A 17,281-nucleotide genomic window follows, 5' to 3' on the forward strand; every position below is an offset into this window, starting at 1 on the left:
AATCTACAAATAAAGGACAGCGGTGCGAGCAAACAGCGAGACATCTGAAGTGTCGTGAAGGATAGGCTGAAACCTCCTCGGAAGGAGGGGCGTCAAGGCGAGGCAGCGAGCGCACGTGCGCCAAGCGCCTTCTCTACACCCCCACAAATCCCCTCCCCTGTCCCGCGATCTGCCTGTCCCACTGCCCCGCGCGGAGAAGACGGTGGGAACCTGGCGGCACCGCGTGCACCTATCTCGAGCAAGAAGCACCGTCCCCCTGCGGCCGCGAAGAGCGGACACAAACGTCGGTTCTCAACAAAAACAAGCACCGAGCGCGGCAGGCAGCAACAAAAGACGGCGGCGGCGGCAGGGGAGCCGACACGGCAGGCTGCGAAAAGGAATTCGCTCTACTCCCAGTTTTCCTTCGTTCCCGCATTTTTCTTTCCATGATTTTTTTTTTCTCGTGATGCGGAAACACGAAGGGTACCACATTTTCCGGTTTGTTTCGACAAGGAGCTGCAACAATGGTGCTCTTTAGGCTGCAAGCGTATATGCGCCGACGAAATTGAATAAGCTGAAACTGACTAAAGTCATCAAGGAGCGGTGACAGACGCGGACATACTGTATGGGCGAGCAAAACGAAACGATCCCCTGTTGGGCACACTGTCACGATGGCACCGCACGTCACTGAAGCCGCAGCGACACGCCCCGGCTTTCCAGTTACGCCGAAATTCGGACTCGCGCACCTGCGAGGTCAAGCTCCGCCGAATACGTCGTGCTGAATGATTATGGCTGTATAATCTACTGCGGCTGTCTACGAGTCTAAAAAGTAACACATATCTTCAACCGAAACACAACAGCACAAGGAGTGCTTATTGTTTGCTGCCCTTCACGGTTAACTTCGTCACGACAGTGTTCAGACACTACCAACGTGCACAGCCATGGCCACCACTAGAGATTGTGCGGGGCTAGTGAGCACTCCATATATGAGGCACTCAACAGCCAAGCGAAACAGATTACTAGATGCTCGTAACTAATTGAAGTCGTAGGATTGACAGGGACAAGAAAGACGACAGGATAGCGCACGTCCTGTCATCTTTCTTGTTCACGTCAATCCAGCGATATGACTTCAATTGATGCAACGAACCAACTACTCCAAAAATCTGCACTCCTAGCTCGTAACTACTTTCACTCTATTAGAATAGCGTCTTCAATAAATATTCGAGCGGGGGGTGTTTCTGTTGTGACCGCAAACACACCCTGCTTATTCAGCACTGCTATAACAATCACAGTTCATAGCCTTGCTTCGTTAGTGCTTTGTTGGTTCGTCATAGATTTGTTCTGATATTGTTTTGTAATTTCATTACATTTCTTTTTGTTGTTGCCTTTCTTAGGTGAGAGTTTCAGATAGACGGCTCTTTCAGTGGCCAAACTTTTCATACCTCACGGCTAATAAAGAAAGGTCGCTGTGCAGAGGACGCTGCCGGTGATGCACGCATCCGTGTGCTCTGCGCTCTCGTTGGTAGTGTGGAAAGCAGCGGAGAGTCAGTGGCAATGAGGCGGAAATCGCGGCACATTGCGGTTTCTCTCACAGTCAGCCTGTGTATACGCTTCGACTACAGCTGACCTGCGTCCCACCTCCTCGTCGACCTTAGTGCCCCGCGAGAGCAGCATGCCCGCAGGGAAGGGAGAGGGGGAACTCAGGGAGGGGGCTACGACGAGCTGCATCATCAGGGGGTGCAGATTCCTTCGTTTACGAGCGCCTACCTCCTCCTACGGCGATGACTGTGGCCAAGATGGCCCGACTCGGAAGCTGTCCCTTCGGAGACAAGGCGGCCTGCTGAGTGTTTCCTCCGGGCAGCACCTGCTGGCATGCGGAGATTGTGAGCGCCGTTCTCCTTACTTCCCTTTCCATTCTTCTCGCTTCTCCGAAAGAGGGCGCGTCTGTGCCCCGTTGTATAAACCCTGGTGTAGCTCGCTGCGGCGAAGCGAACAGTCGCGTTTAGTTTAGACTATAACGAGATCCTGGAATGGCAAGAAACGTGTTGTGAAATCTGAATGCGTGGGTGGTTTCCGGTCTAAATGCGACGAGTACGAAGGGCAGATGTTCTACCTCTGTGACGTCATAAAAAGAAAGAAGGCAAACAAAGCTCGATTAGGCTATGCCGGTATTTGTTTTCTCGTTCGCCTCCATAAAATAGAGCTAATACATAAACTCCGGCACTGTACAAAGGTGAGGCCTTGTCTTTGCACTGAGTCACCGACCAACTCGACGAGAGAAGAGTATAGGGGCGAACAGATGACTGCCGACCCCGCGATGCAACGTTAGCTGAAAGCGTTACTGCGAGAAATTTGAATATTGTGGACCCGCAAACAACATCATTGCCCTTTACCGCTCACGCAATGCATTCACGTCACCTATATGTTTTCATCAGATGTTTGCGAAAATGTGTTCAATCTCGATGAACTAACAGCCAAATTGTTATTACGGGAAAGTATATAGTGGCACGGGGAACACCACGCAATCTACGCCCGCTGTTGACATCGAAACCTCGTTAAAAACAGCCCTTTTGTCTTGCGTTGGCGTTTCCCCGCACACAGAAGGAAACACCTACGTACGCATTGTTGCATTTTCCACTGCAGCCTTTACTGCTTACTTCCTTTCCGAACGACGGCGTTTGCCGTAAGAGAAAGCTTACCAGGTTGTCGAAGAACCAACTGGAAATTATTACGACGAAGCGACGAGGCGACTTCAAAAAAGCGCACGCGAAACGATCACAGGAAGCCCAGCAAAGCTGGAACATGATGGGCCAAGGAAGTGCCAACCGGCATGTATACCGTGGGCGACGGCCATCTTATCTCTCAGTAACTGGCGGCTCCTAATAGGGGGACCAGCTGGCTTCTGCAGCGCAGGTGTTGTCTCGGTAGCGCTTTTGCTTTCGCCAGCCGGAATTTCAGGTCGGGTCTCCACTTCGACCCCGTCCACATATTTGGCGACATCTCTGAGACCCTCACGAAGAGGTGAACATCCGTGCGCGGAAACCGTTCGCTTCGAGACACGCCGGAGGACGAACGGGCGGGCGACCCTCAAAAGTGAACGCGCCGCATGCAACCCAGGAGGGCTTCGCACTTCGCATCTGGGAGCGCTTAGCGGAGACTTCCGCGGCAAGCCCGTCGCCGCCGTTCCTTTTGTGACCGCGGGTGGCCGTCGTCACAGCCTGCGCCAACAGCGGCAGCTTTCTTGCGGCGCGAAGCGGGACCGACCGCAAGAGACAGAAGGTTCGTTCAGCGAATGCAGGCGGTGGTGAGAAGGCGACACGCTGTCTCCTCGCCGTTCGTCCCGTGCCGCGGCTCGCGGAGGCGAGAGAGCGCGGGGCCCTCGCACCAGGTTTAAACGAGCGCATCGGGGTGGTCCGCTCCGGCCGTGTGCTGCACGCGCCCCTGTGTGTACACGAGCGAGCGCATGTGTTGCCGATGCACATGCACGGGATAAAAGAAAAAAAAAGCGACGTCCGCGGAGGGTATGTGATGCTCAAGCGTATACGAACGCAATCCGGGACGCGTAGATATAGGAGCGGGTGTGATCAGGGGGCCAGCCGGGCACCTCCTTGAGTGGAGTCGCAAATGAAGACGCCACGCGCGCTTCGTGTATCCGAACCGCGGGGTTCGTGTACGGACATACGCAGGTTTGTCTAGAGTGTTCTGTATAGTCGTGCGCCGCGAAACGACAAAAGCGATATTTTTTGCTGTGCTGCTTGATTTGAGAAGCAAATGCTGATGGGTAGAGGCAGCCACACCGACTTGTAGCGTCTATTCATAAGCAGAGCGCGAGCCAAAACAGGCGCAAGCGTGCATATGCGGGTTTGGCAGTCAGACAGGTATTAGTAAAATAACGTCCGGAACTTTTTTTTTTAATATACACGACAGTCGTGCCAACGTGAATGGTGTGGTGCTAAACGCGTTGCTATATAGTTCAACCAGCTTCGGCATTGCGAAGAGGTCGTATACTTAGGCACACCAATAAAATGCCATCCCTGACGGTATAGTTCAGTCAAGCAGCATCAAATAAGTACATTTTTTTGCTTAGGTCACACGTTTCGAATGCCAGAATACAGCGCGAAGACGAAACGTGTGCGCCGACGCCGCCTTCTAATTTTTCGTTTAACTCCTTACATGTAATGTGACAGCTTAGATGTGACAATGTCCCCCTGTGATATACACTCTATGTCACAATAATCTGACAGTGAAATGTAGCACACGAGCCGTGCTTTGTCGACCTTGAAATTGTGTTCGACAATGGGCAGGCGACGCTGTAAATCAGCTCGCACGCACTACATGGAGTCACATGTAATTTCATAAACACCGCCTTCATTGGCTAATGCCAGCTGCAGCTTCCACTTGAGTGTCACATATTATTCGGAAAGAGTGCACGCAGTTCATTATCAACAGATAATCACGCGGCATTGGAAGATTTTTTTCAATGTGTCTTTCTTTTTTTCTGTAGAAGAAGGAGCGTGCCCCCAACCAACGAATAATGTCGATAACACAACGCTTCTGCTCTGAACTCCTAGTATCAAACAACTGGACCGATAACCCATACATTGAGATTGGGGCAATGACTGGCGAGCAACGGCGTCTAGCATGCTTTCGTCATGTCACGCTAGCCAACATGAACATATGTCAGGTTGCAGTTCCAGCTCCAGCACGGTGGGTTTACGTTAACCTGTCCATGACGTCGCACAATGACACACTCGAAATCGCGCTTCGACCAACAGCAAGCTAGGAGAACATTTCCTACGCTGAAATGGCAAAAAAAAAGAAGAAAACTTTGTCATCCATGACGCCACATTGACGTCTGGTCACATCCCTGACGTCGGTGTGACGTCCCATCGGTCACCTCCGGTTTCGGCGCGAAATTTAAATAAGAGGTTTGGACTGACGTCACCCAGCGACAATCAATCGCTTGCAACCAAATTAATGAAAACTGCGTTTTGAGAGGATGCTTTACCTATCTTGACTGATTCAGTATTGTTGAATAAGTGTTCATATATGGGGGTGCATGGACAAGCTTCGGATTACCTTGAGGTTGACGATGAGGCACTTCTTGCTCGTCATGTGCGACGAGTACGAGCCCGAGTGCGAGAACCGCTTCAAGCAGTGCTGACACTCGAACGGCTTCTCGCCGCTGTGGATGCGAATGTGCTCCTTGAGATGGTGCTTGAACTTGAACGCCTTGCCGCATGACAGCTCGGGGCACTTGAACTTGCGCACCGCCGCGTTCTCGTCCACGCTCGGCTGGGCGGGTGCCTGGCTTGGCCGCGGCTGCATGGAAACATCGAGAACGCGGCGGATGACCCAAGCGCTAACAAAATATGTCACGACGAAAGTTGCGGATGTAGGTCGGACAGGCTTCGTATACGCAGGCAAGAAACCTCGCCCGCTGCGCACTTGAGTTTGGTGCAAGCAAAACAACTCGAACGAAGGTCGAAATAAACGAGAGAGCTGCATGTTCTGTGTGACACCTCCAAGAGCATTTCATATTAAAGCGAAACACTGCCATGCAAAAAGCAGCGGCGTCCAGTGTTGCTGCTTTGTGGAACGCCAGTAACTATTCTTGGAACAGATTTAATTCGCTTCACGCCGTGCAACGAAGGAACCGCCCAACGCCATAGAGCGGTTTCACAAAGACATGCGCATGCTCCGTGGCGTGTTGTGCTGCGCTGTTTCAGAGTTCTCCAGCTCGTCGGTTTTGCACATGATAGAGATTCAGTACTGATCTATTTACCTGTTTTCAGGTGCGCCGTAACATCGCGCGAGCGGGAAGGTATCCCTGTAAGTGATCGTTCGAGCATATGCGACACCACCTCGTATACCGCAGGTACACTGCTTGCGACCGAAAAGAGCGCCGCGACGTCCTTGAACAAGTGTGTTATACGGGGAGAGGGAAATGACAGGGCACCACAGTTCGCTCTATACAGCGCGGCACGCGCGCGGTCCCTGCCCCAGAAGGATATGGCATTACAAAAGGGGTGAAATCACTTCCTTTCTCCCCCTCCTTCGAAGAGCGCGGGCAATCAGAGCTACCGCGCGCTGTCTGCGTTCAGCCGGCACCGAGGCCCGCAGGAAGTAGCGAGTCAGGCGCGTAAACAGGTCGCCCTCGATAGCGGAGGCAGCGGCAACCGCCCCGACTCGAGCCGCGCGTGCCTGCAGCCCACAATACGATCGCGCAAGCCGCCCCCGCACGCCGCGGACCTCGAAGAAAACTCGGCGAAACAAGGAACTCTTCCCGCGCGTGTCTTCTTCGGTGCTACTCAGAGCAGCTGCCTTTCAAAGGGAGCTATACACACCGAGCGTCTGGCGCAGTCAGTTCTGGCGGCCTTTAACCACTTGTTCGTTTACTTTGACGAGTATAAACAACGTCATTGTCTGCACACGCTTAAATAAAACCGGGTGCATCTCCGCAGTGGCAGCCCGTAATCAGCGTGAACCATATTCATGAGATCGGCTAAATACCGACACTGTGGCATCAGTAATGAAGCCGCGATTGTTGTTGACTGTTTCAAGTGAACGCCATCGGCATCGACCTCTGAGAACCAAGATCCTGATGTGCACATCGTAAACGCGGGCCTTGAAGCCTTCAAACGCTTACGAATGACTCATATTAATTGCCAACATATTTCGAATAAATCTGCTGCTCTCGAAATGTATGACCAAACGAGCAGCAGCCAAGGACGTGTGAAATGCTGCAGCACTTTGCCACAAGCGGTTGCATTTTTTTTTTTCCCAACAATTCGTGTCTGCTGCAGGCGAGCTGGACAACTTACTGGCTAAGGAAAGCAGCCGGCGCCTTGGTGCCGGCTGCAAAAGAAGAGAAAAATAAAGATGAGCGGCGCGTGCTCGAGGTGCAAGCTCGGCACGCGCAGTGTTGTTCCCTCTCGCCGCCTTCACCCTTCTGCTGAAACAAATGTAGGAACGACGGCACGGCTATTGGGCCGCTGTCACGTCCTCCTACAGTGGTGACCTGGTATAGAACGCGCCTTTCATCAAGCGACAGGCTGCCATGGCTAACTGGCCTCGAGCCACAGTTCTGCTTACCTCTACCGCCGTTCCGGTCTAGCTACGTCGGCGCATGGTTAGCGCAGTTTGAGGCGGCTCTGGAGCAGAACATCTGGATCCAAGAGTTCAAATTCCCGGTGCTCCTGGACGTCATGCCGCTTGACCTCCAGCTCCGCCTCAGCGTTCCATCGCCTGGCCCGCGCCCCTATACGACGAGCTACGGCAGTCCATCTTGCACTTATACGGCGCTGCGTACCGCGCTCTTCCAGAGGTTGACCGCACGGTACGCGATTCACTTCTGCCATCGCCCCCACGGCGGGCATCAGGCCGTTCTCTTCCTGTGCCCGTGGGCCATCGTCAGCAGGTTGGCGTTCTTTCCTCGGCTTGTCACGATGAAGACTCGTCGGCCGACAGATGCGTTACCGTGCGATCCCCGGTCACATCGCCTCTATCGCCACCTACGACGGCACGTGGCAGTGGTGAAACCGCCCTCCGAACGCTGGCCCCTATGCCGCACGCCATCGGGTCTGTCTTCAACGACATAGCTTCTACCACTGGGCCCCCGGCAGAACCTCTACCCGATCCGTCCACGCCGTCCGCTGTGACGACATCCGATCCGACGTGCAAGCTCTGCACCGCGCCGACTCCGCTGCCTCCGACCTTATTGCCGGCTGTCGCCACACAGACCACGACCTTCTGCGACGCCCGAGATTGACTGGACCATATCTCCTGCGGTCAGTGCAGTCCTCGACGCTGTTGGCACAGGTCACTCCAGCTAACCACTCTATCCGGGTCTTCACCTGTGCTGCCTCCGCGGACGTTTGCGCCACGTCGCTGTGCGCCTTACGGCCACGTCCCGCTCCCAGCTTTTCCGACGTCGCAGTGCCAGCTGCACTGCATCCCGCGTCGGTCACCACCACCACTGAACCACCGGACACTCTCGCTGGCTTTGACCCTGCCTTGTCCTGCCAGCCCGTGGCTCACTCGCGAGGCATCCCAACGCCAGCTGCGCCGGATCGCGTTCGCCTCCCGAAAGGGTGCACAGCGTCCACCTGCAATGCACGTGTCTTGGCTCGTCCAGCGCTTCGACTCGATTGCTCGTGCGCGCACCTTACACTCCGCGCAACGGTGCGGTCCGTGATACGCCAACGGCAACGGTCGCTGGGGCATCGTCGACGTACCAGTGGCCTCGTGGGCTTCGCCGTTTCTTCGTCCTCGGGACAAATTTGGCGGCCATCATCGCGTCAAGTTGGCGCGTTGATCCCTCGCGTCCGTTCATCGCGTCCTTCACCCGTTAACACTGCGCCGCCTGCCTGAGCTCTGCGGCAGTGACACGATGCCCTTCACGTTGACAAGTTGGACTGGCCACGGACACTTTTAAAACGTGGTTTCACTGGCTCGCCATTTTGACTTTCCCGTCTGTGCGGGGAGGTCCTGTAGCGCCCACCGACGCCGAAACGCGGAGACGCTCACAGCTTGGCCGCAAATTCAGAGAAAAATAAAGATGCGCAGCGCGTGCTCGGGGCGCAAGCTCGGCACGCGCAGCGTTGTTCCGGGAACTTGCTATACGCTATAGTCGCCGCAGCCGCCGCTCCTCTCGCCGCCTTCGTCCTCTGCCGAAATAGATGTATATAAAGGAACGACGGAACGGCTCTCGGGCCGCAGTCACGTCCCCATTCCCTGCGAATACTGAAAGCGCCCGCGTGATGTACATACAGATAAATGATACTGCTTTCCAAGAACGACTAAATATGCGTCGCAATGTGCAGGCCAGATCCAGATGATATGGCGCGAACAAAGCGAAGAACGTTGCGAGCACGCTCTAGCGGTCAATAACGACAGTACTGGTGCAGGCGAATCGACTACGATATTGGGCGACAATGCCTGATCTATTGCTACACATATTATGTAAAGATACAGTATAATCCCCATAATTTCTTTCCGCACAATCACCCTTCTCACCATATATAGTCATTGCGCTAAATATTCTCTAGCTGGTCCTTTGATATGCCATTTTTTTTTCAATCATGGCCATTGTTTAAGGACAAAACAAAAGAAAACTACACGTACTATACTTACATACAACTTATTTTTTTCTAAACCAAGCATGTTTCTCCAGTTTAGGTGCTGATCAATAATCATTGAATGGATCCGATATCGCAAGCCTACTGACTACAAATATCCCTGCAAGACCATGCCGCTCCTGCGTACGTCAAGAAGCTACAGAGTACAGCTTCACTGTATACGGTGTCCTTTGGATTAAATGTGAGATGCCGCAAATCGCTCTTTCGTATCTGCTCTTTTGGAAAAATGTACAACCGGTTGATAAGTGAGTTCCTCTTTCAAACGGGGCGGCGGCGTTTGCCACCACACACTAGCATAGTACATAGGATGCAACTTGCCTTATAACTTCATCTTTACTCCATCTTGAGGCTATGTACCGATTTGTGTTCTGTGTCAGTCTGATTCACTATACTTCCAGACGATTGCTCGTGTTCCCTGAATCCAATTGTAGCCGTCGCACGACTGTTTCTTTATCCAAGGAATTCATGTTATCTGATCACATATGTATGAACTTGTGCACGCATAATCTGACACTCCAGCGCGATATGTGTAATTGTCACCGCAGTATATTTTGCATATTAAATGCAGGTCATCCTCTTCGCTATAAACCCCCTTCCATGACTTCGAGTTCTTATATTATAGACCAGGCCTGTCCTATAGCCTCAAGAAGAAGTGCGTTGCCCTTAGACTTATCGCGAAAGTGAACACTCCAGCAAAACAAAACCGCTTCAAACGCGTCATATATATAGTTGGACAAAGCAGCGCAAGACGGCGCTGCCAGCATGGCAACTACTGAGGAATATAGAGAATATTAGGAACGACTGAGGAGTACGAAAGAAAGTAAATCGGTTGCGAGAGTGTTCAGATATTTGTACAGGAGAAACATTGATTCACACTGGAAGAAAAAGGTATTAGGAAGCTTACCAGCAAGTATGCGACCAGTATAGTAAGCAACATGGAAAAAAAAATCGACAAACGTAAACTCAGAGACACTAATACAATCTCATGGGTGGCGGCAATGGAGAAGAAGCCTGCTATGAGTAACTACCTAAGAGGGAAAAAACGAAATCAGAAAAGAAATAATTGATGATAACTCAAGGGGAAGCTCCTTACTTTTCGAAGCGATCTCAGGATGCCTTAGAACGCGTAGTTATAAAGCGAGGTACACTGAGAAAGAAGAAGCACGTGCTTGCTGCGATAAAGCTAGGAAAACGATGGAACATGTTTTATTAGTATGTGAATATATCTACCCCGCTGTCGGTTTAGGCTCCTCGGGTCTCCTTGAAGCTCTTGGGTTCAAGGATAGCGGGGAGATAGTAAACATGTCCGCACTAGAGATTAGTAAGAGGTGATTGAAGGTTTGTCGGCAGAAAAGTAGGGAGACCACAAACAACGGAAGCGTACAAAAACAAAGTTCCCAGTTGCGGTTCAGAAAGTTAGATGCTTGGAATTTCTTGTATGTGTGTGTTTTCTTGCTTCTTTTTTCCTTTGTTTAGTTTCAGAAAGATAGGTATTATTTGCCAAAATAAGAACAAGAGCCCGCGAAGGCGCAACGCACCACCCCGTCTCAAAGGGGACGCTCATACCATCCATCCATCCATCCACCCTGCCATCCACGGCTCCGATAGACCATGCAGTATGGCCGTAAATCACAAATCTTCCCCCTCTAATGTTTCTGTCGCTCACCTGTGCGCCGGGACCGGTGGCTGCGTGCACGAGGTCGTGCTTCTCCAGGTGCTCCTTCTTGGAGAAGCTCAGGCTGCACTTGGTGCAGGTGAAGGTGGTCGCGCCGACCACGGGCCCGTTGCTAGCGGGGCGCGGTGGTGCCGGCGAGGGCGGCCGCACCTCGTCGGCCGGCTCCTTCTTCACGGGCACCAAGTCCTCCGGCTGTCCTCCGCCTCCGGAGTGCACGCACATGAGGTGGTCCCCGAGCTGCACCACCGCGCTGGGCCCCGTGAAGCTGAGCGCGCAGTGGGAACAGTGCAGGACCATGCTTTCTTCCAGCATGGCGGTGCTGTTGTCCTTGGTGGTGCTAGTGCCGTCGCCGCCAGCGGCGACGGCCACGGGGCTCGCACGGCTCGCCGACTCCTCGTCGGCACGGCCGTTTGAGGCCAACCCTGCGCACAGAGGAGAGAGACGGAATTCTGTATAGACCTTCCTACGGCACCGTAGCATCGCTATGTAGAACGAACAGGTTTTGCCCTTCGCCAGTACAAAGATACCTTCTCGTTAGCACAGCGTAGCCTACACAGGATGCCCTTTCACCAGTACAGAGTGCGCTGTATGGGGTATAATTTCGCAAGTGCAATGTATAGCCAGTACAGGTAGTCGACCAGATATTTACTCTGGTTAAGCTCCCCGTTTTTCCTCTTTCATTTCAGGTTCTCTCCAGCAAGCGCTTTCCATAGTCCACTATGTACCGTGGCGGCACCCAACAAGCTTTCCTTGCCTGACAAGGCAACTAAACCACTTTAGTTCTATGTGAGCCGCCATCTTGGGTAGTACTGCGAGTGTTAATTCTGTTTCTTTCTGGCTTTGGTAAATGTTACCGCAAATACCGTAGCTCGACACCGAGTGCAAACCATGTACATATAGGTGACAGGGTGCACCGAATGAAGACGCGTGTACTTGTTTATCTTTCTCGGCTGACCATTTTTCTGCGGGTGACAATACAATACCACATTCGGAGGTTGCACCGGGACCCTACACAAACCGGAAACAAGCCAGTTGTAATGCGTTTTCTGATTAGTAAACTCCACGATGACATCGTTGCACATTTGTGCACAAAGAAAGCACTAACAAATACGCTAACTCTCCGCTCATTCTACGCTATTTTGAGTTGGCGTCATACGTTAATCTTGCTCTTCAACAAAACTTCTGCCAGCGGACTTCATCACAATGCTCCCGCAAGCGTGCTCGCGCACACATCACGGTTGCCGCTCTGGAGCACCATTCACAGCTTCCAGTTGTAGCTACAAGCGAATAGCATTGAATCGCAGTTCTAATCGTCGTGTTGGCGGTACGTCATCATGGCGGCTGCGACGATGTCAGTGCAAGCTCCTGCCACCCGCGCACTACAGGGCCTTTTAAAGCGGCCAACATCGTGATGCACATTTCATGTACATGACCACTCGAAACGATCTCGCATTCTGAAGACCGTCGCTGCTGGCTCCACCACTGGGCCCTTTAGCATCAGCAACAGAGGTCAAAATGGCGCAGTGCATGTAACGCCTTCTGGCCCGCGAGCACGAAAAATAAAATTAAAAGCGGCAGGCGGTGCTCACATAGATACAGGGTCAAGAACATTACCGCGTCAGGCCGCGCAGTTTCAGGGAAACACATCGCACAGATTGTCGAGGCCGAGCAAGAAACAAAGGAAGCAGCCGCCAGCCAACCGGCGGAACGGGGTGACTCTACGCGCATGCGTTCGCAAGCTATAGCCTGCGAGGAAGGACGGGTATTTCCGCGGCACGGGAAGGTCACGCCGGCACTTCCCGCTAGTCAATCTCACATGCCACCTCTATAGGCGTGTGTGAATCACTGCGTCTGGTGCGTATACAAAAGCTCGACGCGAGAGCCGAAGTCGCAGCGTCGATACGGAGCCGAGATTTGCCCAGACTTGCCTCTCGCTTCCTTCGATCGCTTCTTCGTTATCACACTCGCAGCAGTTGAGACAAGGAAGAGGTCGCTATGCTTATGCGAACCGCATCCGAACGCGACGGTCGCTGACTAAAAGCTTGAACGAAGTGCAAAAAGTCTGAGCTGCCGTGAAATGAGTGTAGACAAAGGAGCAAGGAGAATAGACACCACAAGCGCTTACTCGCAACTAAAAGTTAATTCGAAAACAAAAAGAGAAGAAGACGTATTTAAAGGCAACCAGTATACTGCGCAGACGCCGTAAATTGTGTCCGCGCTAGTGTCTTTACTGTACTTTTAGTTCCGAGTAGCCACTTATGGATGTCTATGCCTCTTCTTCCTTGTGCATCGCGTTGCACCATTATTTCGCTATGAATCTGTATCAACTAGCGCAAATGTCAGGCTCTGTTCTGTTAGTAGGTACAAATTAGGTTTTACAGTTCGGGCAGCTGGCCGGCTCAAGGTGTGTTCAGGTCCCGCAAGGCTCCTCCGAGATCAGCGCAAGCCAACAGTGCGGGATCTTAACGACTAGCTGTACCCTGAACACAACACACGCATTGCTCTAATCACGCTGCGGAACTTCAGCGTTGAAGCTATAGCATGCGGGGTCAATATTAGCCTCGACGTGCCGTATTCCTTCTCCCCACTAAAGCCTCGGGTCATACTGTTCGATTGAAGATCTATTCATGGTGGTCCACTGTTAAAAGTAAAACCCAGTTGTTATTAAAGACAATATAACTCAAACACTTATAAACGAGAAAGGAAAGCGACTGATGTAACATACTGGGCTGACATCTATACAAAGAAAAGTATTTTGCGTGCATGTATGCCACATTTTAGCCCTAATCGGTCGCTAAATACCAATAAAATGTTCCAGTTAAATGTGTACCATACTGTACGTCATATCGATCGGATGAAGTCCTGCCAGCATACACTTGATAGCTTGACTTGTCGAAACTTGTATGAATCCACAAGTCAATGCCAACAGGCAAAACACAAGAAACGTTAAACAGACTATAGCGGAGCAGAAAGCAGACTGCAGAAAATCAGCTTCCTGTGTTCGACTGTATACGCGGGCGACATAGGAGATTCTAACCCTGCCACTTACTATATATACAGCCGCAAAGGCTTTCGTTTTGCGAAAGTAATTAGTATGTAGAAATAACAATGAAGGAAACAATGATGTCGCGTAGTAAGGCCATAAACGAGCACCTCGAATAAATGCATCAGCGCGAAATGACACTTCCAACATTAGAAACGGAAAATCGGGCCTCGTCACAATACCTTGAGCGCGAGTAGGGGAACGAGTGCCAGCGCAAGTCATGGCTTCTTGTACGGTCTGTCCGGGGAGGAAACGCGGCCCGCAAATGCGACCTGTGGATGCACACGGGGCGGACACCCTGTACAAGTCCGGGAGGTGCCTAGCAACTGGCCAGGGTGCGCGGACAGTCTCAACTTTTAACCAGCGCGGCGAATGTTTGTTGACTTACTTCCACCAGCTGCCCTATCGGTAGGCACGTATACCGCTCTGGGAAACGAGCCGATACGAGGTGGGTCAGAACTGAAAACCGGTATCACGGAGAGGTCGCTTATCTCCCCCGCGGTGAGCCTTCTCATTTATCGAGTCCGCGAGCACGTCCTGAAGGCAGAGTTAACATACCGGGCGCCATGGCACAGGCGCGCCAGGATGCGATACGGCGAGACCACAGGGACACGTCTGATATGACGCACCGACGCCCGGGTCCCCGCGTGCAAGGTCGACATTGTCTTAACAGTGCGTAGGGCTCAAAGGCCACTTGAATTCTCAAGAGCCGGTGCCCGGGGACAAAAGGCAATGGTATACAGTGCTAAGGCGGCACGTTGGGCTTGTCGGTATATATCATGATGGAGGTCAAAGGCGTAGCGCACCAGAAACAGGGCAAAATCAGAGCACAGACGACACACACGTCAACGCCAATGTTAGCGCCAAACGTGTGTGTCGTCTGCGTTCTTCTTTTGTCCTGTTTCTGATGCGCTACGCCTTTTGCCTCCATCAGGGTATACAGCAGGACTCCAGCTGGCGAAGCTGACAAGATACGGCGATTGCAAAGCGATATAAAAGCAGCGAAAGCTGCACGACGGCATGATGTGGTTCGTCTAAGCAACGTCAGTGTCTGGCAGAATCACAGCGTGATTCAGGTTTTCGGCGGATATCCGCACAAAGGAATCTGGAAGCGCATCGTGCACTGACCTTGTAGAGCACGTGGCATGTCGATCTTAGAAAAGGCGCAGATAGCGTACGATGGAAATTTTTTTTCAAGTCAAATGGGAATTGATCCGAATCGCCAGGCGTTTGTTACACAAACGACTCGATATGTGTGGTCGATCGGTACGACACGTATATCATCCTGACGTATATAACGACTACAAGGTCGAACAACGCTAAAGAGAGTTCGCTAATTGTATATCCCAAAATATTCTTACAGTAAAATATGTATAGCTTGCTCTCTTTGTGCGGCGCAATAACATATGCGACGCACCGAGAACATATTGCAAAGGTTGTCCTTCGACATGCAGACGACCGGCCCCCGTTTCGTCAGTAAGCCAGGCGACAGAAACAAGCTGTTTTTGAAGTCCTGTCGAAAGTAGCCTTCAAACAAAACAAATAACGAAGATAGCAAAGGCAGGGAGCCACAGAAGCCATCTAGTGCCGTGACTTCCCAGGTTCCTCCTGCTTTCGCGAAAGGGAAACATGCACTAAGGCTTAGAGCAAGCTCAGATAATTAGCCTAATAATGCAGACTTAGTAGTATACGGGAATCAGGAAGCATGCACATTCTGACCTACAAGCGGTTAGGATACGAAATGGGGGCCTCATACAAAACTATTCTCACTAAACCTACCCAAGACACATTGTAGCTCATGGCCGGTACACGACTCCTTTCTTTCTTGTTTTCTTTTTCTTATATTTTTGATAATGCCTACGCGCCTCTTCTGCCCACGTTTCTTCTGTATATCGCAATCTTCTTGGCCCTATTTCCTTAAACTTGGTGTATCACCAAAAGCGAGTGTTCAAATCCCGGAAGATTGCCTGCAACGAAAGGTAGCTGGCACACATTTCTGCCACGCTCTCCTATTTCTGAAGGACACAGTCTCAGTTTTCGTCCTTCTGACTGCGAAGTCGGAGGGGGAAATGAAGAAAGAAAAGACAGGACAGACTCGCGTCCGGTTCGCTGCTTTACGCGGGGGGAAGGGGCTTAAGGGATGAAAAGAAAGAAAAGAGAGGGAAAGAGGAATGCACTATGGCAGTGTGAAGCCGTGCTGTTGTCCGTCACACCTATACGGTCCGTACCACTGAGGACAGTCGATTTCAGCATACCGGAAATCTGGGAGAAAATATTCAGACAGGAATAAGCACATGATGATAAGCGAGCCAAATACGACTCGTACAATTCGAAGGAAAACTGGCTTCAGGCTATCCTCAAAAGAGGTGATTCAACATACAATGAAAAATTAACTGTGGCTTTAATTCACATGCGAAAATAATAAGGAAAAGAGAAATCAAAGTGTATAATAAAACAAAACTTGCCATTGGATGAGAGCCGAGCCGACACCTTGCGCGTTGCGGGTGCGATACTCTATACCAATTCAGCTATACGGTAGCTGCTATCCTGCCATTCACTTGGCTGGGTAATTGTGCACTAGCTATGGCAATAGGAGTGTTAGCCAGCGCCACTCGTGGCGATGGCGACGGATGTGGCATATTCTTCTAACCATAGGCGCCATTTTAGATTTCCTTATTATTTGTATACTACAATTAAAAACTAGAGCTAATTTATTCTGCGCTTTCCTTGGCTTCCCTGCCTGTTGTCTTCAAATGCTCGTGCTTAACGAAAATAGAGCCCCTCGGTTCGCTTTCTTCTCGTTCGCTATGAACACTGATAACTTGGCGGATATAAAAAAATCGTATCAGTATATTTATTACTTCAAAGCCAATTTCCATCCAGGCGTCACAAGTGAATCTAGCTCATTAAAACGGCTATCCATAGGAAAACTATAGTCAGTAAAGAAAGTTTCAATTTTCCAGTACTGTTATTTGTGAAACGAGCGCGACATTTCAGCTTCACTGTCTCGGGTTGCACACAGAGAATTTACCAGTGCCGGTGTGAGAAGCTCTTAATTTCAGGCGAGATTTATCTCGCAGATTTACGAGACATAAGCAGCGCCATAGTGCTGGTGTGCTCCCGCAAAGCGTAGCTCAAAGCGAAGACCTGCTGAAGATTTCAGACGGATTATCAACAACGTACATACAAGAAAAGGAACAGCGAGCATAGGAAATACTGCCGAAAGCGGTCCGGGCAACTGCATGCAAGGCCATCTTGACGATTACTTGTACAAAACGCTGGGCAAGATAGAGAGTCCTTTCTCACAGAAGAGAGAGGAGATAAAAAAAACGAAACGACGTCCTCCTTGAGTTTGCATATACGCGGGTGGATTGGCATGCAGTGTGCACACAAACGAGCAGGCATGCTATTAATGTAGGACATGCCTTACGATAAGAATGAAGT

At 51.2% G+C, this 17,281-nt stretch overlaps 1 protein-coding gene across 3 annotated transcripts in view; it reads right to left on the bottom strand.

Moving 5' to 3' along the window:
* The window catches only part of zfh1 (Zn finger homeodomain 1), a 663,681-nt gene that overhangs the window by 12,265 nt on the left and 634,135 nt on the right, over positions 1-17,281 (bottom strand). For 2 of the 3 annotated variants that reach the window (XM_070537686.1, XM_070537687.1), the window contains exons 4-5: positions 10,786-11,216; positions 5,059-5,301 (exon numbers count right to left, since the gene is read on the bottom strand). In XM_070537686.1, coding sequence (XP_070393787.1) covers positions 5,059-5,301; positions 10,786-11,216 — 674 coding nt within the window. The remainder of the gene's footprint in view (positions 1-5,058; positions 5,302-10,785; positions 11,217-17,281) is intronic. The other variant, XM_070537688.1, reaches the window with a different exon arrangement.

This window comes from Dermacentor albipictus, chromosome 4, assembly GCF_038994185.2.
Source record: "Dermacentor albipictus isolate Rhodes 1998 colony chromosome 4, USDA_Dalb.pri_finalv2, whole genome shotgun sequence".
Classification (NCBI taxonomy): domain Eukaryota; kingdom Metazoa; phylum Arthropoda; class Arachnida; order Ixodida; family Ixodidae; genus Dermacentor; species Dermacentor albipictus.